Source organism: Musa acuminata, chromosome BXJ1-7 (genome assembly GCF_036884655.1).
Source record: "Musa acuminata AAA Group cultivar baxijiao chromosome BXJ1-7, Cavendish_Baxijiao_AAA, whole genome shotgun sequence".
NCBI lineage: Eukaryota > Viridiplantae > Streptophyta > Magnoliopsida > Zingiberales > Musaceae > Musa > Musa acuminata.
Window position 1 is genome coordinate 3,679,998 of NC_088333.1, and position 25,605 is coordinate 3,705,602.

The following is a 25,605-nucleotide window of genomic DNA, read 5'->3' on the forward strand; positions in this document are numbered from 1 at the left end:
TCAGATGGAGATGCTTTAGGTCATCCAACAGTGTTGATGAAATTGTGTTCCTATCTAAATGTCCTTTGTGTTGTTCTCAGTTATGATGAACATTTGCAAAGATCCCATGTGGTGTTTGTCATTACCATGTCCTGCAGCATGTTAGATTATATGCAGGAGAATATATATTACTTGATATTTGATGCCTCTTTCAGTGTTACTTGTGCTCTATTCTTAGTTTCATTTATGAAACTAGGGAAGCTGCTGCCACACTCCTACACCAATCTCAATAAATACATGGATGTTCAGCAGAGATATCAGAAAATGTATCCATTTGAGAACTATATATGATGGCAATTCTATGCTGAACAGGACATTGTCCTCATTTTTCAGATGTGATACACAAAAAAAGCTTAAACTGGTCTTGGCAGAATGCATGAGCATTTCAAGGAGATTGGTATATAAAATTTGAGACCAAGGTTAGTGCCAAGTAAAATTTAGACATGATGAAGAAAATTGTTTTTAGCTAAAAATTACAGAAAGCATTTTATGTATGCTTCCAATCTAAATAAGCACTCCTTGAGGGGTGTCGAGCAAACTTGATCTCTGCTTTGTTTCAATGCTACTTTCTTTTGCCACATTGCAACACATTGTTGTTGTGGCTTTTTGGTAGCAATTAGGAACAGAGATTTGTATTTTTGTGTTTGGTTCTTATGTTAATTCAGTGTGCTACTTTTAGCTTTGTTAGGTAGCAATGACATGGTTTAAGTTTTATGAGATCTAAAAAATGAGACAGATTAGTTCAAATAAGGCAGAGAGGAGATCTACCTTCCATTCTCTGTGGCATGCTATGTTGATGGATACATGGCCAAACAAGGGGCAACATGACAGTGGGCATGACAGTGATAACAAGGACCCAACGCTACAGTCCTCCTCATTGGTACATCTCTCTCCCCCACAGATTGCTGGTTTCTCTGCCTTCTGAGACTGAGCTTTTGTCTGGAATCATTTTGTGCTGTCTTCCACTTCATCATCTCAAAGCAAAAGAATGGAGGATAGATAGCCTCCTTTCTGTGATAAGATGCACCATGTCCTCTCTTTCTTTCACATTCACATTTCTTTTACCATGTTGCTTTTTTACTCTGTGAATCTATCTATCTGTCCTCAGCATGCTGGTTTTTTTTAACTGGTGAGCTGCTGCAAGAGTAAATGGATCATTCATATCATCAACAGTATTTTTGGTTGCAAAATGTTCTCCTTTGGATTATCTAAGCCTCTTTCACTATACATCAACAGTATTCTTTCTTTTGGGGGGGGAGTGCAAAAATATTTTAAGCAGGAGGAAATACTTTCCCAAAAATTCTCAAACTGTTTGGCCATATTCACTTTTTTTTTTTTTTTTTAATTTACAGAAGGCTTCATTATTGAATTCAAAAGCATAATTTATATTCAAAAGCAAACTCTTTCTTTTTATTTTTTTATGCTTTTCTGATATCACAACATAGAATAAATCCAGCTAAGCAAACACAAATTTGAGATAGCATTTCTTTTACCATTTGAGAAAGGATTGTATTTTTTAAATAAAAAATAATATATTTTCTTTTACATATGTTCATATTTATTTAAAAAAATATATATAGATTTTCATTATGTTTTGGGCACTAATTTCGTCTTTATTATTTATTTATTTTATTATTTTAAAAAATTATAGTAGAAATGATTTTGGAATAATTTAGTCAAACATAATCCGTTTGACTATTGGTGGTCTCGTTTCATTGGCCAACATTGGGTGGGCCCTCGCCTATCTCCAAGTGGGGTACCACATTCACACGGTGGGCCACGGGCGGAACTCAATGGCGGTCGATACGGGATGATTTGATGAAGCCCTTTCGAAATCCCAGAATCATCGTGTACTCTGCTGTTCTCTGTGCGGAGATCCGCTGCCTCAATGTAGAGCATCAAGCAGCTTCTCTTCTTCGCACTCTCCGCGGACATTCCCATCGTTTCCTTCCCGTCCATTTCCATTCCCCCGGTTGTTTCTGCACTAATCTTTCTTCGCAGGACTCGATTTCTAGGGTTGTGACCCGCCGTGAACAGGTTGGAGGCTTCTTCCACCTTCGAATCGTTAGGAAAGGTTGGCGCTTCGGACCTGTTCCGGTGGAACGATCCGAGGCGATCTTTTCCAACCAGGGTTCTTGCTGACTGCCATCGGATGTCGGAAAGACGTGCTTTTGATCCGGTTTTCACCGTCTTCTGAGACCTTTTGGTCCGGTGTAGAGGCCGCTTTGTCCAACAAGGGTTCAAATTCTTTGGTACGGTGAAATGTTGGAAATTTTCTGCCTCTTTTTTCCTTCTGTATTTGAGGTCGTCGATCCTTAAGCCTTACAGGTTGGATCTTGTGGGGACTCTGCTTGTTGTGATCCTTCTGGTTTGTGATAAGCGAGAGGTCAGGAGCTTTATGTTTGGTTTCTAGGCTTAGAAAAATGGACAGTATGGATGCCAATAACTGGCAGGAGATGATGCGGAAGATTTTGCCTCCGGGCACCCCCATTCCGGAGGCGCCAGCCAACCTCGACTACTCCATTGCCATCGAGTATGATGGTCCACCAGTGTCGTACGAGCTTCCGAGAGTTGACCCGGTGGATTTGATTCCAACCGCGGAGCCTGCACTTAGTCGTCGTAGGTCAGCGAGCGGAACCCTTTCCCCGGTGCTTGATCCAATCCCTTTGCCTGTTTCTCGGATTGCTCACTGTGCTGATCACCCATCCCGAAGTCCCCAGGACTCAGGAAGCTCGGAATCTGTAGATTCGGTCCTGCAGAATGAAGAATTTTCTGATGCCTCACACTCGGTATCTCCAGTGTCTGCACATAGCTTGCCGAATGAGCAACCTAGCCAACTGGTTAACGAGGGGAGGAGGGCGTCTGTGGTTACTTTTGAGGAGAAATCAGAAAACAAGAAGCTGTACCATGATTTTTCAGGTTCTCCCCAATATGTTGGTGTCACCAGGAAGGATAAGAGGAAAAAGGTTTGTTATAGATGCGGGAAGAGGAAATGGGAGAGCAAAGAAGTCTGTCTGGTTTGTGATTCCAGGTACTGCAGCTATTGTGTGCTCAGAGCAATGGGATCAATGCCAGAGGGGCGCAAGTGTGTCGGTTGCATTGGCCAGCCTATCGATGAGTCAAAGCGCTCAAAACTAGGAAAGAGTTCAAGGACATTGTCCCGTCTTCTCAGTCCACTGGAAGTCAGGCAGATTTTGAAAGCTGAAAAGGAATGTCCCACAAATCAACTCCGGCCGGATCAACTTGTTGTGAATGGACTCCCACTTAGGCCAGAAGAGATGGCAGAGTTACTTAGTTGTCCAATACCACCTCAAAAATTGAAGCCTGGGAGTTACTGGTATGACAAAGAATCAGGCCTCTGGGGAAAGGCAAGTGCATCGGCATGTAGAATATCTGTTTCTTCTGATCATTGTCTTGTTGCTTGTTGATATATGCTGATCCTTTGCCTGTGCTTCTTCCTTTTAGGAGGGAGAGAAACCTGATAGAATCATTAGTTCTAACTTGAATTTCACCGGGAAGCTTCAGTCTGATGCGAGCAAAGGAAACACCCTAGTCTATATTAATGGCAGGGAGATCACAAAAGTTGAATTAAGGGTGTTAAAGGTAGAATTTTAATCAGTCTATATCCACTTATTCGTCATTTGCATTCTAAGAGTTCCTTTACTCAATTAACTACCTTATGATATTCTTCTTTTTCTTTCTTTGAGTTTTCATTATATGTTGTTTCTTTAGTAATTCTAGGGACATAAGTAATACAAATTGGCAAAATGTAGATATTTGTAGGTTTGGTAAGTTGTCTCTAATGAAAGATTTAGAGATTTATCTAGTGCAGATACTTTAGGTTCAAAAGAATTTGGGAAGCCTTCCAAAGTTCCCTCTATTAATCATACTAAGCGTATACAAAGAAAAGTAGAAAAGTAAGAAAAGAGGACTTATGCTTCAATTTTCGGTCCATTATAATTTGAAGGTGATACATGCCCTTTCATCCAAGTACCAGACTATCCGGAAGCTTGGTTACTTTTATGTGTATAGTGAAAAATTTTGAATATATCTTGAAATGTTTATTGCTTGGCATTGGGTATCACAGATAGTTTGATTTTGTGTTGCAACATATAATGAATTTGCCACACTGTATGCATGTTCTTTATGGTCAGCATACTATGAGGTGCACTGACTCTTGCATTTTCATGCATCGAATCCCATGTTCCAGCATGAATGACTTTGTGAAGTTCAGACCGAGTTATGAAATGAAATTTGTAGTGAGAAATTGGAGATTTATGGCAGTTTGTCCTTTAAGGATACAGACAAATTTATGTGCTTTTAAAAGCTGCGTCAAGTTTCACTGACCGTTTTCCTGTTGTATTTTGTTTTTCTATATATTTGGAAGCCATCTCAATAACTTTATGGTGTAACCACTGAGTATAATTTTAGAAGATATAGTTTGTGGGCAATTTCATGATCTTGGTTAGCTTCTGGTGACTATTGGATTGTGTGGCATTCGATCAATTTTCTTTTTGTTGTCTGAGACAATATGTCCTTGCATTAGGCAGGATCTTTTTGCTTCATATTGTTGTGTTTCTTTTCTGTTCCAATGTCTCTGGATTTCATGATGCGCTTTCTTGTCTATATTACCAAATCATTTGTTATAACTTTCGGGGTGAGAATCCAAAAGACAAAATGTGGGTTCTGTAGATTGTTATGGAAAACTATAATATTGTAATTGTTTCTGTGCATCATTTACCATCATCATTCACAAGAGATTTCACCATCTCCACTTTGGTTCTCCAGCTGTTAATTTTTAAGTGCATGCCAATCTTGCAGCTTGCTAATGTGCAATGTCCACGTGATACACATTTCTGGGTGTACGATGATGGTCGCTATGAGGAGGAAGGACAAAATAATATCAGGGGAAAAATATGGGAATCGGTATGTGTAATATTCAATGATTCTCTTTCTCATGCATCTAAATGAGTTTGGTTTGTTATCCATTGACAGCTGATAGTGAGATAACAGTTGCTCTAATGTTGTGCCTGTGTTGTTCCTTGACAGACAATAACAAGATTGGCATGTTCTTTGTTTTCCTTACCTGTACCACATCCAGTTCCAAACGGACTTAAAAATGAGGCTCCCTATGTACCCAGAGCTATACCTGATTACCTTGAACAGAGGAGAATCCAAAAGCTTTTGCTTCTTGGACCACAGTGGTCTGGGACAAGCACAATCTTTAAACAGGTATGCTAAGCTAACTTACTGGTCTGATTGAACTTTTAAGTGGATTGTGATTTGTGATTTTCTGGAATTATTTTGATCTTATATATAAGGAAATTTGATGCAAGTCAAATGTGGTACTAATAGCATTAAACTATGTGGTATACCGGAATGCAACCATTTATTGTTCATGCATATTTTGCTGTTAGATAAAGTGGTGTAGCAGTCTGTCTGTATATTTTTTTAAAGTATGATGTGTCATTACTTTTTTGAGTTTTCTTGAAAGCTTGGTATATTAGGTTCTAAAAACTGCATCTTCATGCATGAAATGCTTTTTAAAATTTTCTTCTTAAATCAAAGTTTGTGTACATTGTTGTTATGCAGATGTTGCTACTAGCTAAGAAGTATAACAGTCTGTGTGCATATTTTTGTCATGTATGGCATATTATTACAATTTGAGGGGAAGGTTTAGCGTAGTTCTTAAAAAAAGCATTATTTATGTCAAATTAATTTCTGAATTTTCCTCTAGAATTACAATGCGAATATACATGTATATTCTTGTTTTCTAGTTTGGTTTTGTGAGTAGGAGCTGTCTTTCAGCACAGGAGACATATGGGCCTCATACAAGTGCAGCATGATTTCAGTACTAATGAGAGCTGCATTGCATTTTTGCAACCTCTGTGTGAGATAGGTTCAACTTGTTCTGTTTGTTCCTAGGATTTATACACAGATCAGTTTACCTGTGAAGCATTAGAAAAGTGATAAAGACACTATTCATTTCAGTATCTCTCCACCACCATTCTTTTTTTTTTCCAAGGTTCTCAATTTCGATGTGTACTGCCTGGTACGGGCGTTACACACCAATTCGAGAGGATACCGGTATGCGGACCACCTTCTACCAGGCGGTGCAGGTGTTTTGACCCTGTAAAGAGTGATGCGGGGTCTGTACTGGGTGGTAACGATCGAAATCTAGTGCGTACCGATCGGTACGCATCAGATTTTGATCATTACTGAGGTATACCGATTGGTACGCCTTGGATTTTGACCGTTATTGAAGCGTACCAGTATTTTTGGACCATTACCTCCAGATATTTTTGGAAGTTTTTCAGCTCTTTTTGAGCATACTGTCGGTATGACCTGATACGTATCTTATCAAGCAGGGCTCGGTACACTGGTACGAACCGAAATTGAGAACCTTGTTTTTTTCTTTTACTGGTGTTTCTGTATTAATCTTCTTATAAGTGAGTTCCATTTTTCATTGCACTATAGTTGATTCACAACACCTGCATTATCTTTTGTGGTACTATCGAGTATCAAGTATAGAATATGTATTTTTAAAGTCAAAAGTACATCAAAACCCATAAATTTCTATGCATTTTCTAGTTCAGATCCTTTGCTACTTTTTGAGTTATGATCAAAGAAGAGTTTCTTTTTGAAGTTGTGCTGGCATACATCTATGGTCATAGCTCAAGATTTAAAAAAATTATAGTGAGCAGGTTTCACTCTGTTCATGCTTTAGTAGACACTAGTGGATGTTGGTGACTTGGTGTTTTGTTTTAGAAAGCGACAACTATCATAAAGTTCAGGCACCTAACACATTTTTCTGAACTCCATGATGAATTGGATTAACTTGATAGACTGTTTTTGTCATATATATTTTTCCAATTGCAATCCATATAATCTTTTTTTGTCATAAATATGCGACTTAGTTGGGCTTCCTTATGATGGTTCAACGCTTGGGCAGGCAAAGTTTTTGTATGGAAAAAAGTTTTCTCAAGAAGAATTGGAGAATATCAAGCTAATGATACAAAGCAATATGTACAAATATCTTAGTATTTTACTCGAGGGCCGAGAGCGCTTCGAGGAGGAGGCTTTAGCTTTAGTTAAACCGAAAGGAACAGGCTCATATGATCAACATCTTACTCAAGGTAATATGCATAAATAACTTTCACTTATCATTTTTGCAGACCACTGTCTAATGTTGCTTCTTGTTAGTTTAGTATGTTCTAATTTTCATTTACCCTAACACATGAGCACCACTTTTTTTTTCTTCTTCTATTGCTATGAGGCCTTGACATTGAGGTTGCCTTCACAAGCTGGATGGCACGAAGTTGGTTGTTGTGAGTCATGACGATATATAATATACCTATCCAGCAAGCTAACAAGTGCCATCGAGTCTTGCATCTGTTAATAAGATAGTTGAGCATGCAATGCTCATTTATGTATTTGGTTGTGAATTATGATGTTATTATAGTTCTCAATACTTGTTTGCTACGCCAATATGGCTTGGTTTCATGATATTGTAGAATTTCATATTGAAAAAATATTGATTACTCTAAACAGCATCATATGAGCATTGTGTCATTTCACATATGGATGAACACGCAAAAAAGTATTTAGGCCATTTGTATAAGTGTACTTCTTTCCACACAAATTTTAGCAACTATGACTCAAAACAGGCTAAATACATCACTGAATCATCTTACTGCTATTCAAAATAAAAATAACTTTGAATTCCAGACCTACTATGTTGAATTATCATATTCCTGATGAAGAGACATTAAAGTATTCTGACTAATGGTTGCAAAGCACTCAAAGTCAGATATATCATACTTTGAGAAAGGCACTAAGCCACTAACGGATTTTGCTTGCCACCTAGGGTCAAGGACACACTTATTTTATGCTAACACAATATCCTTGTCTTCCCTTTTTGGTCATTAAAAATCTTGAGTGTCCTTTGTTAGACTTCAGCTTTCGTTGCTCTCAGCCTCAATTACACTAACTTTTTCTTTTCTCTCACTTCATCTATTGCCACTCTAAAAGCTAATATAAACACTAGGGTACTTTTCCAAACTGTAGTAGCCTAGACCAGGCTCTTGTTAGTTTTTAGTAGTTTATATCATTGTTCGCAATCTTGTGTACCAGTAGCGTATAACTGATCAGGGCTTGGATTGGTACCATATCGGTCTGTAACAATGTATATCCATGTACCAAGTGTTGATACCTCGTTACTTATTGAATTTTGAAAAAATCATGAAAAAACAAAAATGAAATTGTTTGGCATAGTACAGGCCCTATCTAATGTGGTAGAGATCCGATAGCAGTGTTGTTAAAGGTGCTAGGCACTAAAAGATGCCAAGATTCCAAAACACTCAAGGCACTCATTAAGGGTAAATTTTTAAAAAAAATATTTTTATATAAAAATTATTAAAATATAATTAAGGATAAAGACAAATAAGAAAATTAGACAATACATGAGCTTCATCATTTTATATACAAAAATATCAGCACTAAGACATCGAATTACATTTGTTTAACCGAGGCATCAAAGTACTACATTTTTGACATCTTACAACAAGATAACAGAACAAAAGAAGATTAAAATCAAGAGTCCATGAATAATTAACAAATGTTAGCTATTATTAACAAAAACTACCGTTTTATTAAATTCAGGAGGAAGTCGGATGGGGATGTTGGGATGAGAAAGAAGTCAGGGGCAGAAGCAGGGGGCTGTTGGGAGAGAAAGAACTAGAGAAGGGGAGGCTGCTGGGAGAGAAGCAGGGGCTGCCATGGAAGAAACTGGGCTGTTGGAGGAAGCACAGAGAGAGAGAGAGAGAGAGAGAGAGAGAGGAGGGTGGGGTGGAAGAAGCAGAGAGTGACAATGGGGGGTGCGCAGAGGGGAGGGGGTCTGTTGGGGAGGCTCAATAAGGGTTGGTGGCTCTGTTGGGAAGATGCAGAGAGTGGCGCCCGAGGGTGTTGTTTTGTTGATTGATCAAGGAAATGTGAATCTTTTTTATCTCAATATTTGGATCATATGCATTTGAGCCATGCATAATAATGCATAGGGCACAGGTGTCCAACGTTCACTTGCAAGGTCGTAACCATTTGGATCATCACTAGGGGGATGAAGAATAGATATGCAAACATGCCCATCAGGGTAAACTGATGTTCACTTTAAAGAGACATTCTTCAATAGAAATAATACAGTAATACATAACTTTCTAGAAGGACGTTGGCAGGACTCATAACTTCAGTTCCTAAAGCTAGTAGTCTCAAAGATTGATTTTGTTTATCTCTTGATGGAACTACAGTTTTCTTGACTAAAGCAAAAAAAAAAAAAAGGTTTTTATTAAACCCAAAAATGATACACAAGCATATTTTGCTAATGGACAATACAGACCATATATATGGCACTATGAAGAAAAAGTAGGTAAGCTTACCATACCAGGTGGTATTGCAAACCTTGGTTTATATTGATCCTACTTTAGGCTTTATTTCCTTCTCTTGGTACTTCTTTGTGGTAGGTAAGAGACTTATTTGCTCATTGAGTCCCATATAAATGGTTACAACAATTCATGTTGCAGGATTTCCAGGTCAAGATGAAAATGGAGCTCAGCAGATAAATCAATGTGTCTACTCGATAAATGGAAGGTTAAAGCAGTTCTCTGATTGGCTTTTAGACATCGTCGCCATGGGAGACTTGGATGCCTTTTTTCCTGCTGCAACACGTGAATACGCTCCATTGGTTGATGAGATGTGGCGAGAGCCTGCCATACAACAAACATATAAGAGAAGAAATGAGCTCCATTTTCTTCCAGATATTGCTGAATACTTCTTGAGCAGGGTATTGATTCGTACCATTTTAAGTTGTTTTGCTTCCAAAATATTTAGCATGTGATGTCAGTTAAAGTTCAATAATGCATTTGTCTTCTTCTGTTTTAAAGGATAAGATTGTTTAGTTTGATTGATTTACTGCTAGCTTCCTTATATTAACTTAGCACTTCACAATTAGCCATACTCCTTTTTTTCTAGTTACATGCTAGAATAGTAAAGCTAGCAAATGGATCAGATAGTTCTTATGAGATTGCAGAAGTGAAATATTATTAAATATTTAGCTGTAGTTCTTATGACAAATGTGCATAACACTTACCTACAGCAATTGGCAGTCCTCTTGTTTGGCCTTCCTTTTGATTAGAAGTGGGGTGGCGACTTGAAGAGTTGTCAAAGCTCTAAGTACACAAACCATATATATTAACTAGTACATGGTTAAACTGAACTGAATTAGTTATAATGTTCAAACTTTTTAACATGCAACCGTAATAAAAAAATGCAACTGTAATGTGGTCCAAAGGTATGTTCAACCTTTTAAACATGCAACTGTAACACGGTCCAACGGTATGTTCAGCCTTTTTAACATGCACCTGTGACATGATCCAAATTCCAAGCCCCACACCGATGACAGACACAGACACAAAACCCCCATCCCCACTGTGGTCTTAATATGTTTTGGATCAAGATTTCTCAGATGAGATGCCTGAGAGACAAGAGCACTTGAGTCATTGACTATGATAGCCTTCATTTTTTACTGACCTTATCATTTTGGTTCTTAAAATTTCCAACTTTTCATCCAAGAACTTACATGTCTCTTCCAAACCATTTTCCTTTATACCAATGTAAAATTGAGATTATGTTAAATTTTCATAGTTTACCAAGGAGAATGGTAATCCCATATCCGGTTTTCATACTTTTGAAAACCATAAAAGCGTGTTCAATAAAAGTATAAATTACCAAAATCTACTCTGGAGTGAGCTCTGAAGCAAGAATTTTACTAGTCTAACCAAGTACCGAAACATATAACTCAATACCAGTACAGTTTTCTATATTATGATTTTTTTTAAATTATTTTATTCAATGATACCAAGCATTATTATAAACTGCCTTCTACCATAATTTGTGTATTTGAAGTACCCACCTTGGTTTAACTTGAGAAAGAATTATAATTCAAGATATGTTTTGCCTTGCTTCCAGAGCCACCCATCCTGTAAAAAGAAGTAAATAGCAAAGCCAGGTAGGATAAGTTCTTCTATTGTGTTGTCCCTGGAAAATTTAGGAGTCCTGGATCAAGTTAAGTTGTAGAAGTCTAGTTGAAGTACAAATTTTTAATTCTGTGTTGGTAAATTTTACTAAGCTGGTCATGATAGAACTGAAAACATTGTTTGTATACAACATTATCAATGTCTCTATTCCAGGTTTAACTTGTCATGAACTTTGCAAGGATTTAAGTGCATACAAACATCAATATTTTCTTGCAGGCAGTTGAGGTATCAAGCAATGAGTACGAACCTTCAGAGAAAGATATACTGTATGCGGAAGGAGTAACTCAAGGGAATGGGTTGGCATTTATTGAGTTCTCACTTGATGACCACAGTCCAATGTCAGAACTCTATAATGACAATCCTGACACTCATTCCCAACCACTTACTAAGTAATCCCTCTCCTCTCTCATCTGTTTTTGTTGCTATTGTTATCAGCTACCTCAGCAGGAATCATAATGTGATAGTTGTTTCATTATGTTAGTCTGTTAAATTCATATTTGACTTAACCATGCTTATAACCAGTAATAATATCTAAAAGTAATATTAAGGATTATTACTCTAAGCATGATACAGAAAGAAACACAAGTGAAGAAAGCAAATAAAAACATAAAGCCCCATTCTTTGCCTCTGAATGTTCATCTTTGTCAAGGTTAGTGGTGGTACTTTTAAGTAACCTCGTGCCGGATCAGACTTGGCTGCCACATTAAAATTTCACAAACTGCACTTGGCAAATTTACTATATGCTACATGCAAGCAATAAACAAAACTCCCTAGATGTTCAACTTCATATGTTTTCATGTATCTAATAATGAGTAAAATTGTTTTTCATAGCATGGAGTTGTCCAAAAAAAAAAGGCTTTTCCATACGTCGCCACCTCCATTATGGTTCAACATGGCGTAATCTGATCTCACATGTGTGAGAGATATTTTGTCTTTTACTTTGCTGGTAAAAATGTCCTGTACAGATATTTGGATGTATATTCTGCTTATTTTTATGTGTATGCAAATTTTGTTTCTCTACTTTTGCATTCTTATTCTTGTTCTATGTTTCTGCTGCAGTTACTCTCTCTTTTTCTTTTGTTGCTCATATTTTCTTTATCAGATACCAGCTGATTAGAGTAAGTGTCAAGGGGATGAATGAGGGCTGCAAGTGGGTGGAAATGTTTGAGGATGTCCGCCTAGTAATATTTTGTGTGGCACTTAGTGACTACGACCAGTTGGCAGCTCCTGTTAATGGGAGCAATAAGCCTCTCCAGAATAAGATGGTGCAAAGCAAGGAGTTGTTCGAGGCAACAATCAGGTTTTGATTCCCTTTCTAGAAAATTCTTGTTTAAGTTAGTGGAGATGTCATATGGGTTACTTAGTGAAGAGCCTAGTCTCCTCATATGTTTAACATTTCTTGGTGATTAGAAATACATTTGAAGTTAAGGATTAGGACAAGATACTTAGGTTTTCCAATTAGATTTTAAATGTAGGAGGATAGTGATCCCACCCCATAGTCATTATCATGCACAGTCATAATACTTTCAGTCATCTTGATATTTGAATTGTTTTTAACCAGGCAACCATGCTTTCGTGACACTCCATTTGTTCTTGTACTCAACAAGTATGACTTGTTTGAAGAGAAGATAGACCGTGTACCCTTGTCTGCTTGCGAGTGGCTCAGTGAATTCTCCCCAGTGAGGATTCACCATAACAACCAGTCACTAGCCCAACAGGCCTACTATTACATCGCCATGAAGTTTAAAGAGCTATATTTCTCCTTCACCAACCGCAAGTTGTTTGTATGGCAAGGGCGGGGTCGCGATCGTCCGACAGTGGACGAGGCCTTCAAGTATATACGAGAGGTGCTCAAGTGGGCCGACGAGAAAGAGGAGACCTATTACCTTGAAGACTCGTTTTATAGCACCACGGAAGTGAGTGCCTCACCGTTTATCAGGCACGAATGATCAAACTCATGCCCTCCTAGATTGTAATGTTGTGTATATTGTCAGTCTTGCAGCCATTTGGTGTATAATTCAGTTAGATTTCTCTGGTTTCTGAAGTCTCTTCTAATGATTTATTCCTTTTTCTTTTTTCCTTCTGTACAATGCAAATCAAGCTTCGCGGTATTAATCTTGAATTGTAATGAATTAGTTTCCTTACGGTGGAAGAACCCAAAAATAGAGATATTCAGGTGTGCATGAGTGTTGGCAAGATGTGAAACTTACACAACATGATGCTGCCAAGGTTTATGAGGTTCAATCTCCAAACATGTATTGGCTCTGTTTTCTCATCTCTTTCATCAAAACTGTTGTCAATTGTGGGTTCATTTCTAACTCATTTGAGTCAGGTACAATGGAATTGTCCTGTGACTTGGTATCTTCAATTCCTTCATGCTGAGTCGAATGCTTGCATATAATTCCGGGGATTACTAACAGTGTTGTCCGTGATTGGCAGGATTGAGTTATGATCAGATCATCAACTTTTCATCAACCTCTGTCAAATGAAAGGGTGCGTGATAGGAAGAACATTTAATTTGAAGCTGATGGCTTCTACTCTTTAATAGTTATTACCGATAAATTTTTGCATTATGTATACTCATATTTCAACATTGAATTAGGGGATGAAATGATGATGACTTTGATGGAAGAACATTTAAGCTCTATTATTCTAATAATTAATGTTTGATGGTGGATCGATACGAAACTTGTTGTATGTACTTGTTTAGGTCAGGTGTGAATCAATATATGGATCATCATCATTTCAGCAGTCCGATCTGAATTATTAAAAAAATATATGTTAAATAAATATATGTGAACGTAACCTTTTTTTGTCCAAATAGGCTCTTTCATCTATTATCGTCTCGTGCTATTGCTTATTGCCCTCTTCGTTCAAACATGAGCCCTTTCACTTATTTCGTCTCGTGTTATCGATATTGTCCATTGTTTGTCATCCATATATTTCCTCTTCCTCTTATTTCTTTTCCTATTTCTCTATTACCTCATCTCTTTTTTCCTTCTCTTCCTTATCACCTCTTACTCTTCTTCAAATCATTAGTACCTATTCACTTATTTGATCGACTATGCTTTCTTCTTTTTCTATTCCTCTACTATCTCCTCTCCTTTCTTCTTTTCCTTCCTCGACTCTTCCTCTTCAAATCATTAATACATACTAGTGTATAGTATATCATACGACATATTCACATCGATCAATATGTACTTATCCAATTAGGGACCAATATGACATCATCAACTTGACTACAATATATATATATATATATATATATGTATATATACATACGATCGAGGTTGCAAAGAATTATTAGAAAATTACAACTAGAATTTATGAATATTAACGTCTAATATGTGGAGAATTTTTGCAGTCAGGATTGTAGAATATTTGCAGTGATTTTGTTGCTCTTGATTTAATTAAGGATCTTAATTTATAGATGATAATCTAAAGAAAACCCCAAATTGCTGGTCGGCATAACTCTTATTTACTTTGGACAATTAGGTAAGATGAAGCCCGCCTCATGATAATGAGTTGTACACCCAACCCACTAAAGCGAAGTAAAATGTCATGTTTACCCTTCTCTTTCAACCCCGCTGTCACTCCCTCTCGTGCGGTGTCCGTCAGTATCTCCTAGTGGCATTTGTGTTATTATGTAATTATATAGGGCTAGTTGTTGGGATCGTCCCATCGAATCGAAAAGGTTGAGGGGGAGGCCGGCGTCCCACTCAAAAGCCAACCAACGCCGGATTCGCCTGCTCACTTCGTCGGCTGCTTCGTTGTCAAGAAAGGGAGCATCGATAGAGCAAAAAGGAGAGAGCGAGGGAGAGAGGGAGCTCGTTGGAATACCCTGTTCTCCTCTCAGATCGGTAGACGATGTCTCGCGATCCCAATCCGTTCGACGAAGAGGACGTGAACCCGTTCGCGGTAATCCAATCACTTTTCCCTCTCTTTTTGATGATCTTGTTTTGGTTTTTATCGTTTTCTAGGGCTTCGTGGGTCAATTTTAGTCTGAGTTTCTGCGTATTCTGTTGGCATCGAAAGATCTGTAGCTTCTATCGGCAGCACCCCATTTGGACTTTCTTGTATCGGGAAACCCTCAAGAAAACCCTAGTTGATAACTTAGATCTTCGTGAGTTCGCACAATTTCTGGAGGCGAATTGGTTTGTCACAAGATTCATCAGGACGGGCACGTAAAATTGCCGTTCTTGTTGAGATTAGCGTTTCTACCCCTATTTGGTAGATCCGTTGCCTCAGTTTTCCTTTGGGTCTAATGACGTCCAATGTGGTGCTTTCTTTTGCAGTCCGGTTCTGCTCCTGGATCTAATTCTCGACTGTCTACACTGGCATCAAAAGCCTTTGGATTTGGGAACAAGAATGATGCGACAGTCGACATACCATTGGACACAGTGAATGTACATCAGCACATCATAAGATACTATTGTTCTCTAACTCACCGATTGACGAGATAACATGTTTGTGTGTCGGTGCAGGATGCAAAGAAAAGGGAGACGGAACTTGCTGCATGGGAAGAGAACCTGAAAAGGAGGGAAATGGTAGTTATAATTCAATAGTATTTTTTTTTTCTTGATTGTTATTTTTATTTTTTACTTTTTCGTTTTCATGACCAATTCACATCTATATCGCATTCCTAGTCTGTGATCAAGCCTTTTTGTCATGTAGATCTAACTTATCTTAGATGTATGTTAATTGCTCTCACAGGACATTAAACGAAGGGAGGATTCATTGACAAGAGGTATGTGGATAATAAACCAGTTTTACTTGATTGATAGGCTACTTATACATCAAAAATATATTGATGGTAATTTGTGGCTTCAACACCTCTTGATTCAGCTGGTGTTACTGTTGAAGATAAGAACTGGCCATCATTTTTTCCTATCATTCACCATGATATAGCCAAGGAAATCCCAGTCCATGCTCAGAGGTTGCAATACCTAGCATTTGCTAGTTGGCTAGGTAGGTAGCTACATCTATTACATCGTAATTGTTCTTTTAACTCTTTTGTAACTAACAATGAGCTAAATTCTTCATTTTAGTATATTGTTTTATTCGTAGGCTCTATTATATTGTGTCTTTGGTATTTATCTCATATACATATATATTATATTAAGTAAGTTTTGACTTTGACACCGAATGTCATCCTATTAATTAAAGAAAATTTCACACGACTTGGAATGCCATCTTTTCTTTTTTTCAGTTGTTTGACACTTGAATTTATGGTGTTGGTATATGTAAATAAGTGATGTAGTTTTATCAACTTGACTGCCTTGAGATTTAGAGGTTGTAAAACATAAAAGGACAATGTTCTGATTGTTACTAGGTTGAATGTTGTAACTAGTTTTTGTTTGATGGAAGTAAAACTTTTTAAGTTTCAAAGTCAAAGGCGCCTTAATCTGCAAACTATCATCATTTTTTTTTTAAATACTCAAAATCTAATCAATATTCAATACTAGTTTAAAGTTCATCTTTTCTGAAATGGTAATATCTCCCCATTTTTAATCCTATTAAGCACATATGAAGTTGTAGTTTGGAACTTTGTATGGATGTAGGAAATTCTTTTAGTTACTCTCCCTATTTCAAATCGTACTAAGCACATATGAAGTTGTAGTTTGGATGGATGTAGGGAACTTGATGGATTTACATTGTGCCTTTGACTCATACGAAGCAGCATAGGCTGTTTGAGTTTCAGTCATATGGCATTTTAATCATTGTAGCTTTGTTTAGTTGTATACAAGATGGATCTTACATAATAATTTACTGCAAATTATGACTATTTTCTTTCAGATATTTGTTTGTGTTTTATAAGTTCCATATTTTTAGAAAACTTTCCAAATTAATTTGAATTTAGAAAAACCAATGCATTAGTTTCATAGTGGACCATACTAAGTTGAACTGATTATCTATTCATTAATATTCTCACTTGGTATCCTATTTTGATCTGCGTTACTTGACTGTTTGTTAACCTGCAATGCTTTCGGGTTTTGGCATATTGGTTTCAAGTAGTAAACTTTGTCATGATGACATCTGATTCTTTAGACCATATGAAGCTTTGAGACTGGATACTCAAAACTGTTGGTAAAATATTTTTGGTCTGCTTGCTTAATAATATCATAAATGCGGTATATAGTAATGAATCTTCAATCATGGAGAGTTGTTGCCGGCATTTTTTATTGCAGGCATTGTCCTCTGTCTATCATGGAATGTTATTGCTGTGATTGTTTGCTGGATTAGAGGAGGAGGTAAAGATTCTTTCTTCAAACAATGTGTCTGCAATTTGCTATTACTTAGTCTTGCTTCTTGCACAATGCTTCTACTTTGCCCTTTGCAAAATGTTGTAATGTTCTTAATCTACAGGTGTCAAAATCTTCTTCCTTGCAATTATCTATGCTTTGCTTGGATGTCCTCTTTCGTACGTCCTTTGGTACAGACCTTTGTATCGTGCAATGAGGTAGGCTGCCCATAATCAACATTTTTTATATAATATGCAGATTTATAGATGATTGTATTTTCTAAAAATGTTTTGATTTTTAAGTGGCTTTCGTTTTGAAAGCTGTAGATGACAATATCAATGGGCTATAAGTGCCAAATTCAATTGGTATCAAACATAAAAGCCCTCGTTCAACATACTTTTACTCTCAATACCTGACTATGCAGACTAATATCTTTATGATTAGGTACCCATGAGACATTTTACTCGAAGGGTCAGTTCGCAGTCCTTTGAAGTTTGAACAAGTTTGTTAATGAATTCCAAGAGTTTCACAATCTTTTTCTGTAAGGACAAGTCCTTGATAAGAGAATGCTAACCTCACTACTATCTGAACTGAAGAAAAGGATCCTTCTAGCAAATCCTAGGTTGCTTGGAGTGATGGCTTATTTCTGTTTGTGAAGATACATACTTTGTAAAATTGTAGCACTTGGATCTGTCAGTTATTTGAAACTCAATACCCAAACTTAATATAAAAATAAAATAATATTTACAACTTGATGTTACATGGCTAGTGATCAAGTCTTATTGGTTATTTATTAAACTGTAAATTTGTGTGCAACAAGGTAATACTGCTAGTTATCTTGTCCTGTTAGTTATATGATAAGCTGTGTATCTTTGTGAACCAACATAGTCATATTACAAAATGGAGTGCTTACTGTATCTTTAATATACTGAGTTAGAAGGAGAAGCCATGTTGAGTACCCGCATGGTTTATCATGCTGCGCCAGGCTGCAATGACATATGCATTTTATTCTGCTTTTCTGGTGCCAGTTGACATGAGACTTCTGCTGTACAATTTTGTATGCCATGCACTGTGCTGGATTTTAGGCATGGTACCTTCTGGCAATAAAAAAATCCTGAGTAGTTTTTCTACAATAAGGAGTTAATATATATCGAAAAAAAACTTCTGCTTTTTACCCTCTAGCTTTCTTTAGCAGCTTTTTTTATTCTTCTTTCATGCTTATGACATTTATTCTTCATATCCTACTATTCTTGCCTTTTACTTGAAAGGACGATCCTGTGGTCATTCTTAATGTTATTGTTCATAAATTAAGGGTCTAAAATTTAAACCATCAAATTATCATCATGATAAGAACATGCTTTAACAACAAAGTTTCAAAACTTAATTTGTGCCACCATGATTTTTGGAGTCAGAATTCTTTTGTAGCTGCATAAGTTTCTGTGCCTCTTCCTTGTTTCTCAGTTGTTTCTTTTGTCAAGCAGGACTAACAGTGCATTTAAGTTTGGTTGGTTTTTCCTATTCTACCTGGTAATTATTTTTGACCAGTTTTCTTGCAAATGTACTCTTTAAGCCTTTGTTGATTTCTTATTTATGTTAGTGACAACATCATGTGCAGATCCACATTGGTTTTTGTATCCTTGCTGCCATTGCTCCTCCAATTGTGTTCCATGGGAAGTCATTAACGTAAGTCTTATTTCCTAGTTCTTAATTTTGTGATAGATCAACCCTATTGTTGTGATTTGATTTTGAAAATTTTGCTTATCATGCGTTTATTTTCTAGATTTCCTCATATGGGAAGCCTAATTTTGATGTTATCTATCCCTATCAAGACTTCATGACTAAAGACAATGCTTAATGGATTGTTGTGGACAAGGCTTGATGCTAATGTATTATTTTAAACTTCGAGAATTTGATAGTTAGAATTAAAATCTTGAACAAGAGATCTTTCTTTCTTAAGTTTCTTATTTGGAGTAGAATTTAATTAAATATGTAACTAGAGTGTTGATACTTGGTAAGCTTTGAAATCTTGGGTTATGTATGATGTGTTGTTAATGGAAACAGACTTGGCTTTGTCCAGTAATCTTCTCTTTATGACTTCTTCATTGCCATCTGTCTGACCTCCTGTATTTCATGGCATAATTTTCATCTGTATGTTTTTTGCATCAAATTTTTGCCTTGCATGCACAATGCCTGAAATTCATATTGAAGCACTGTTTTTAGCTACAGCACCATCGTGTGTTGCACAGAATTTTGGCATCTTCATTCTGATTTTTTTTTACTATTTTTGTGATGTCTGATTAATGTGTATGCATGAGAATGTGCCTCAGTGTCTGGCCTGCTTAACTGGAGAGTTGAAAGGAGTGGACTAATGTTTCTTGATTATCAAGTAATTTGTTGTTTTTAATTCCATCCATTCTTATATGTCTTTATCAACCACAGTTTTGTGTGAATTTTAGCTCATTTATCTGGTAAACAACAATTGGTTTTTCTTCAATTAAAATTCATGATGTTGGCTTCACTATCACAATCAAGCAGTCTAATTTGTTCCTTTTCTGAAGTCACAATATTGCATCACAGTGGATCCTAGTTTGTGATCTTGATCTTTTGTGGCACCTACAGTAGATGAGGAAGTACTGGAGAAGAATTATTTATCCAAATAGTTTACAATGCATAGGATGTTATTCTTTCTTGTCACAATATTTTCTTTAGATTGAAGAGTATAAATGATTTAGATTGTTTATGCCATCAATCTGAACCATGCAACTGTCTTGATGTCTTTTTTTGTTTTCTGTTTTATCAGGGGAATCCTTGCAGCAATTGATACCTTCTCAGATCATGCGTTGGTTGGGGTGAGTTGATGCCTCTGCATTTCCAACTTCAGATACTTGTGGTGTAGGATGTATAAGCGTATATACTGTTTTCATTTGTTAGTCTTGCTTATGTGTTTTTCATTCTGGAACTCATTTCCAACTTCATGTGCTTGCTATATTCTCAAGATTTTCCAAGTCTATTTATTATAAAGCTAATCTGTGTTGTATTGATTACAGATCTTCTACCTGGTTGGCTTTGGTTTGTTTTGCTTAGAGATACTTATAAGCTTGTGGGTACTTCAGGTTTGTGCTAGAACCGTATCGGATACAGAAGAATAGTTTAGGTGCATGTATTATAAATCTGCAGATGCATTCTTGTACTTCTTTTTGCTTCTCTCTTTGAAATTCCGTGTGGTATTCTGTGTTCTGCAAAAGTTTTTTGTACGATACAGAATTGTTCCATATCCTTCATTCTAGTAAAGCACGGACACATCTGACCACATAATTAATCCATACACGAGAACCAAAGATGGATCTGTAACTATGATGGCTAAGATTGGTACTAGGTTTCTTTTTGTTGATTTTCCATATTTTTCAACTTTAAATATGCAATGTGTTTTTTTTTTTTTTTCATATTATCCTCCACTTCTAAGTGGATTCATCTATGAAGAAAAAGGACATTGAATTATCCAACTTGTATAATTATGCTGTTGCCCATCTCTCATTATCATTGGTGTTCCTCACCACTTTGTTCAACAAAAATACTCTGGAGTGACACAATAGCTTCACATAATTAGATGCATGTAACTATGTATATCATCTTGGCTCTTTTCATGTTGACTTATCAGAGTGCAAATTCCTGCAGAAAGTTTATATGTACTTCAGAGGGCAGCAGTGAAGATACAAGGAAAAGAGTTCACTTTCTTTGTGGTGCAAAAATTTCAAACATTCAAGATACATGGACGCAGGAATTCTTTTCATGGAGTTGTATATTAATATGTCATGAAATCGATCGTTCTACTTTTCACTTTATTTTAATCTCTTCTCGTACTTAATCTTGGAACAGTATTTTCACTCTTGTATAAGAGTTTACACATGAGAGTAGTGCTTTTGTTAAAGTGAGATATAGGTGTTGTTCTACTGTTCCATCATCTCTTGTGGTGGATGATGCTTTTGTCATTTCTTTGCTTTGTCGTGATTTGTTGTCATTGTAATTTGACATGTCTTAATTTACTAGCTGGAATCAAACTCGTAAATCTCAGATTTTTCTCGCCATCGTCTTAATATTACATTGAGTGGTTGAATTCTGTAAGGCAAAACATGCTTCATAATCTTGAATTTGGACACCCAAATTCAAGATACTGTGTAATAATATACTAATAGTTGTTGGTATATTCCGACAAACTATTAGTAACTTAGATTTTTGAATAAAATATCCGATAAAATAATACTTTAAAATATTGAGGAGAATGCCCAATTTTCTTTTTTCTCTTGATTAAAATCATAGAAATTATTTAACTGGGTGTGGCCCCACCCGAATCTACCAATCGAAACCCGTGGAACCTGTCTACGCGTAGACAGGCAATGAGGGCTCACCTTGGGCGGTTAAGAATAATACCAATTATTCAAGAGAAATTGAAGTACTAAACCACTATATGTACACGGCGCGATTAGACGATAGGGTTTTCTCCTCTCTCTTAACCGCGGGGGCGCCGCCGGAGGGTTAGGGTTTTTAGCTGTTGTCGATCGTTATGGCGAAATTTAATGTGATCCAGAAGCAGCGGAGGGCGAGCGTCCAGGATCGGAAGCGGGCGGTGCATGGGGATCCCAACACCAGAAAGCTGAAGCTGCGAACTCCCCCCGTCTCCGTCTCCGGCAAGCGCAAGCGGAAGCTCTTCAAGAAATGGCGGAGGGTGAGTTTTTGATCGACTTAAAATTATATGCTTCATAAAAAATTACGCCTCGGAAACTTCTGTCGTTGTTAAAAGCTCAAATCTTGTGATCGACCAGGAACAGAAGGAGGCGATGGAGAAGGGTTTGGTCACAATGGAGGACGTCGAGATGGCGGTGGCTGAGGGTGAGCAATTCGCTCGGATAATGTTTATTTTGGCGTTTAGTAAGAGTTACTAAATACCAATGGACGTCATTTAGAGCTGTCTTGAACGTCTTCTTTGTCCGTAATAGATTACTGATGGAAATGCTTTGCACGTTTACATGTGCTATTTCTGTTGTTTTGTTGTCATAGAAGCTGGGTTCGAAGGATGATTTCGATTTTTTTTTACCTTAAATAAGTATTATGAACACTCACAAAAAGTTTAACCAACTAGATATGTTCGTCCTATAATATTATTGGCCACAATGTCTCACTTAGATCTTTTGAAGTCGTTGATTTCTGTACAAGGTGATATTATTAGTTAAATTAGGAGCAACTAAATCTCTATTTATAGCTTCTAGCAAAGTATTCTTAAGTCTCTCTCTACCTTTTCTCACTATTAATAATAATTTTCTCACCAAGTCTAAGTCCAACTACAGGTTTCCTTTGTAAATGTTCATACCATGTTAAATGATCCCCTTGTTTTATCTCTGTCTGTATTATGCCTAATTGTTCATGAACGAAAAAAAAAAAGATTGAATTTCTCCTTAGTAACTCACACATTCACCTAGAGTAGGACACATTAGTGGAATTATATTAAATTGCTTATCATTTCAATTTATTGGATCAAGCTGAAATTGGATGTTGCAAGTAAAAAACAGATTATTCTCCCACAGAATCACAAGATATTGCAATGGTTGATCTAGTTTAGGACAGGTTTTCTTTTTTCTTTTGCCTTCCTTTTTCATGAGCAAGGGAGTATATGTGCATGATTATGTGGACATATCATCTGTTTCAAGTGAACTGTTTTCTCCTTTTCCCTTTCTGTATTCTTTTCTCCTTCATAAGCCTTGCTTTGCACTTTCTTCGAGATGCTTGTGGTGCCAGTTCATATTCATGCTTCCAATCAACCAAGTTTATCTCAACTACATGGTTGAGTATGTGTTAGATTTCATGCTAATATGTGACTGGGTTCCCCATTATATTGTGCACTTAGTCTGCCTATTCATAGTGGCCTCTAGCACAAGAACAACCAAAGGAAAATATGACCTCAATTGTTTTTCCCTTCGGCAATAGCCTATCTTGCGTCTGTAACAAGCATGAAGTGAAGCATCAAGAGTTTGTGGTCGTGTGAAAGTAAAATCCACCATTCTAGCTTTGCTAGGAGTAGTTGACTAATGTGTATAGAATTTAGTCTTTTTGCCTTACTTTGAGTAGATGATTAGACTTGGTCATCTTTTACCATGCACCATAGAAGTTTATGCTGACGTTAGATGACTTATATCTACTATTTTCTGAAATATAGCTGCTCTTTGTAATTTTCCTTAGGGTCTTCTGAGGGCACCAGCATGAAGCCTAAGGTGAAGTTTCATTTGAAGAAGGGTTCCAAGTTAAAACTCAAACGATCAAGAGGCAAAGGCAAGTCCTTTAACTGAACCTAATTTACGCTGAGTCATCCAAAATTGTAGATTTTGAAATTATGGTGATACATAAGAGATTTTAGTGTACATGATTTTGCAATTGTACTCTTCTGATGTCACTCAGAAATTTTATTGCAGGCTAATTTTCTTACCTAAAACAATATTGGATATACTTGTGTTATATTTGTATCAAGTATCAAGACTGTCTTTCTTTGGCAAGCACTTGCTCATTTTGTCATCAAATATTTGCTGGTTGCTTGACATATCAAACAACAAATGGATTTAGTTCTAAGGTTACTGATGTCATTGTCTCTGCTCAAATGAAACCAGTAATTAGCTCCATGCTAAGGTTTGTTGTTCCTTTTTTTTGCAAAAGTTCCATATTGTCCCTGACAACAAGAAAGCCATTTCTCCCATCATCTAGAGAAGATTAAAAACAGTGGATACCTAAGCATGCAACTCACCTGGATGAAAAAGTTACTAATGAAGTACATTGTACATTTTCTAAATATAGATGAAGACAGACTTGTATGATCAAAGAATGCTTGGAATTTTGGTTTTTAATGTTAGTTATATTGTCTTTGCTGGTCTCCTTTCTCTAGTTGGCCATCCCTTTTTAACACATGTGCTTATAGGAGCTAAAAGAATAAGAGATATTAATGAGGAAATTTTAGATTATTAATTATCCTACACATGAGGACCAGGGATATTGTGAAGGATGATTTTATTCTCAATTAGTATTTAGTTGATAGATATATTTACCACATATGGCTGCACATCATTTGTTTCTCTTTTTAAGTGGTACATAAATCGAGTGCTATTAGGCCAACAAACAAGTTGCATACCCAATGCAGGATGATCTTTAGTTACCTACCAAGCACCTCCCATGCCATGCTTCCTGAAACCAAGCCCCAGATCGGATTTGGCAGTACCTGCTGCCACTAACCTGGTGTTGACTCCAATACCATATCTAGCTGAGCAAGTGAAACCTGGATTTAATTTTGTTTTAGACTAACAAAGACAGGGTGCAACACTCTTAACACTGTATCTTGTTGCTGGGACATTCAATTCCACCGCTGAGACATGGATGAGATGTTGCACTAATCTAAATGTGGAGGAGCTTTTCTGGCTGGATAAAATGAAGTTTTTTGTGACGATTTTTGTTGAAATATTTTCTTTTAAGTAGCTCACTTTTGCTTTCTATAATTGTTGGTGTGTTTGTTTTTATTCTGATATTGGTGGATGTACAGGTTATTGTTCTTAAACTAGAAAGCCGGAAAGATATTTTATCTTCTCAATGTGTTCGTTTAGCATATCCAAGTTGTTTGCCTCGAGAAAAAATCATTTTCCAAGTCATTTCTGATAAAAAAAATGATTTTGAACTTCAGGAAGTGTGCTTATAAAACAGTTAATTTATGATATCTGTTTTGTAGGTAAAAGCAAACGAAAATCTCTCAAATCCCCGTCTGCACCGGTGGATTCTATGGTTGAATGATTGCCAAGGAAAAATGCTTCTAGATCCCCTCTTATTGACTCAGTAATCAAGCTTGGGTACCAGCATATAGACAAGTTATATGTCCGTCTGAAGTTCTCGGTCTTTGGGTGCCCACGACAACATGAATGATGTGCTTCCTTATTTGTTTATAACGATAGTTGAAACAATGTTACATGCCTCAGTTCCTCCTAAGATTTCTGTTTTAATGTGCCAAGTACTCTCCTCTTTAATTTCTCAAGTAGTGTTTGCTCACTGCTGCTGCCGCAGTTCGGTTCCAATTTATGAGGGTGAAAGAAGCCCTGAAAACTTGGGTTTGCAAGTATTGTAGAACCTTAGAATCAACATATATTTGTCTTAATGAAACTTTGCTACTCTTAAGAATCCAACAACTTCACACAATTCTTGTCTTCTTTAGGAGTTGC

General features: G+C 36.8%; 3 protein-coding genes across 4 annotated transcripts; all 3 read left to right on the forward strand.

The window, feature by feature from the left end:
• Positions 1-1,882: 1,882 nt before the first annotated feature.
• LOC103990619 (extra-large guanine nucleotide-binding protein 3) lies at positions 1,883-13,398 on the forward strand. Its single transcript, XM_009409828.3, has 10 exons — positions 1,883-2,291; positions 2,368-3,407; positions 3,505-3,642; positions 4,861-4,965; positions 5,089-5,271; positions 6,992-7,175; positions 9,612-9,871; positions 11,340-11,512; positions 12,226-12,423; positions 12,685-13,398. The coding sequence occupies exons 2-10, from the start codon at positions 2,463-2,465 to the stop codon at positions 13,070-13,072; spliced, it is 2,574 nt and encodes an 857-aa protein (XP_009408103.2). The 5' UTR covers positions 1,883-2,291; positions 2,368-2,462; the 3' UTR covers positions 13,073-13,398.
• A 1,425-nt stretch (positions 13,399-14,823) lies between these two features.
• On the forward strand, positions 14,824-21,445 carry LOC103990618 (secretory carrier-associated membrane protein 4). 2 transcript variants are annotated; one of them, XM_009409826.3, is made up of 12 exons: positions 14,826-15,041; positions 15,419-15,529; positions 15,608-15,670; positions 15,837-15,870; positions 15,969-16,091; positions 17,312-17,374; positions 17,490-17,583; positions 18,847-18,892; positions 18,981-19,048; positions 20,166-20,214; positions 20,413-20,478; positions 21,041-21,445. In XM_009409826.3, exons 1-12 carry the CDS (start codon positions 14,991-14,993, stop codon positions 21,071-21,073), a joined length of 801 nt encoding a protein of 266 aa, XP_009408101.2. In that variant the 5' UTR covers positions 14,826-14,990; the 3' UTR covers positions 21,074-21,445. The 2 variants fall into 2 exon arrangements, with proteins under 2 accessions (XP_065046966.1, XP_009408101.2); XM_065190894.1 differs by lacking the exon at positions 20,413-20,478 and having other exon boundaries at positions 14,824-15,041.
• Positions 21,446-21,834: 389 nt separating this feature from the next.
• Positions 21,835-25,397, forward strand: LOC135678288 (uncharacterized). Its single transcript, XM_065190895.1, has 4 exons — positions 21,835-22,088; positions 22,186-22,252; positions 23,597-23,686; positions 25,122-25,397. Exons 1-4 carry the CDS (start codon positions 21,927-21,929, stop codon positions 25,181-25,183), a joined length of 381 nt encoding a protein of 126 aa, XP_065046967.1. The 5' UTR covers positions 21,835-21,926; the 3' UTR covers positions 25,184-25,397.
• The last annotated feature ends 208 nt before the right edge of the window (positions 25,398-25,605 follow it).

Excerpts from the sequence above, each read along its gene's own strand:
- LOC103990619 (XM_009409828.3), top strand. The coding sequence starts at position 2,463 with ATGGACAGTATGGATGCCAATAACTGGCAGGAGATGATGCGGAAGATT. Across the intron at positions 5,272-6,991 it reads CAAGCACAATCTTTAAACAG|GCAAAGTTTTTGTATGGAAA; the intron begins GTATGCTAAGCT and ends ACGCTTGGGCAG. Across the intron at positions 12,424-12,684 it reads TTGTTCGAGGCAACAATCAG|GCAACCATGCTTTCGTGACA; the intron begins GTTTTGATTCCC and ends GTTTTTAACCAG.
- LOC135678288 (XM_065190895.1), top strand. The coding sequence starts at position 21,927 with ATGGCGAAATTTAATGTGATCCAGAAGCAGCGGAGGGCGAGCGTCCAG. Across the intron at positions 22,089-22,185 it reads TCTTCAAGAAATGGCGGAGG|GAACAGAAGGAGGCGATGGA; the intron begins GTGAGTTTTTGA and ends GTGATCGACCAG. Across the intron at positions 23,687-25,121 it reads CAAACGATCAAGAGGCAAAG|GTAAAAGCAAACGAAAATCT; the intron begins GCAAGTCCTTTA and ends TCTGTTTTGTAG.
- LOC103990618 (XM_009409826.3), top strand. The coding sequence starts at position 14,991 with ATGTCTCGCGATCCCAATCCGTTCGACGAAGAGGACGTGAACCCGTTC. Across the intron at positions 20,215-20,412 it reads CAGATCATGCGTTGGTTGGG|ATCTTCTACCTGGTTGGCTT; the intron begins GTGAGTTGATGC and ends TATTGATTACAG. Across the intron at positions 20,479-21,040 it reads TAAGCTTGTGGGTACTTCAG|AAAGTTTATATGTACTTCAG; the intron begins GTTTGTGCTAGA and ends AAATTCCTGCAG.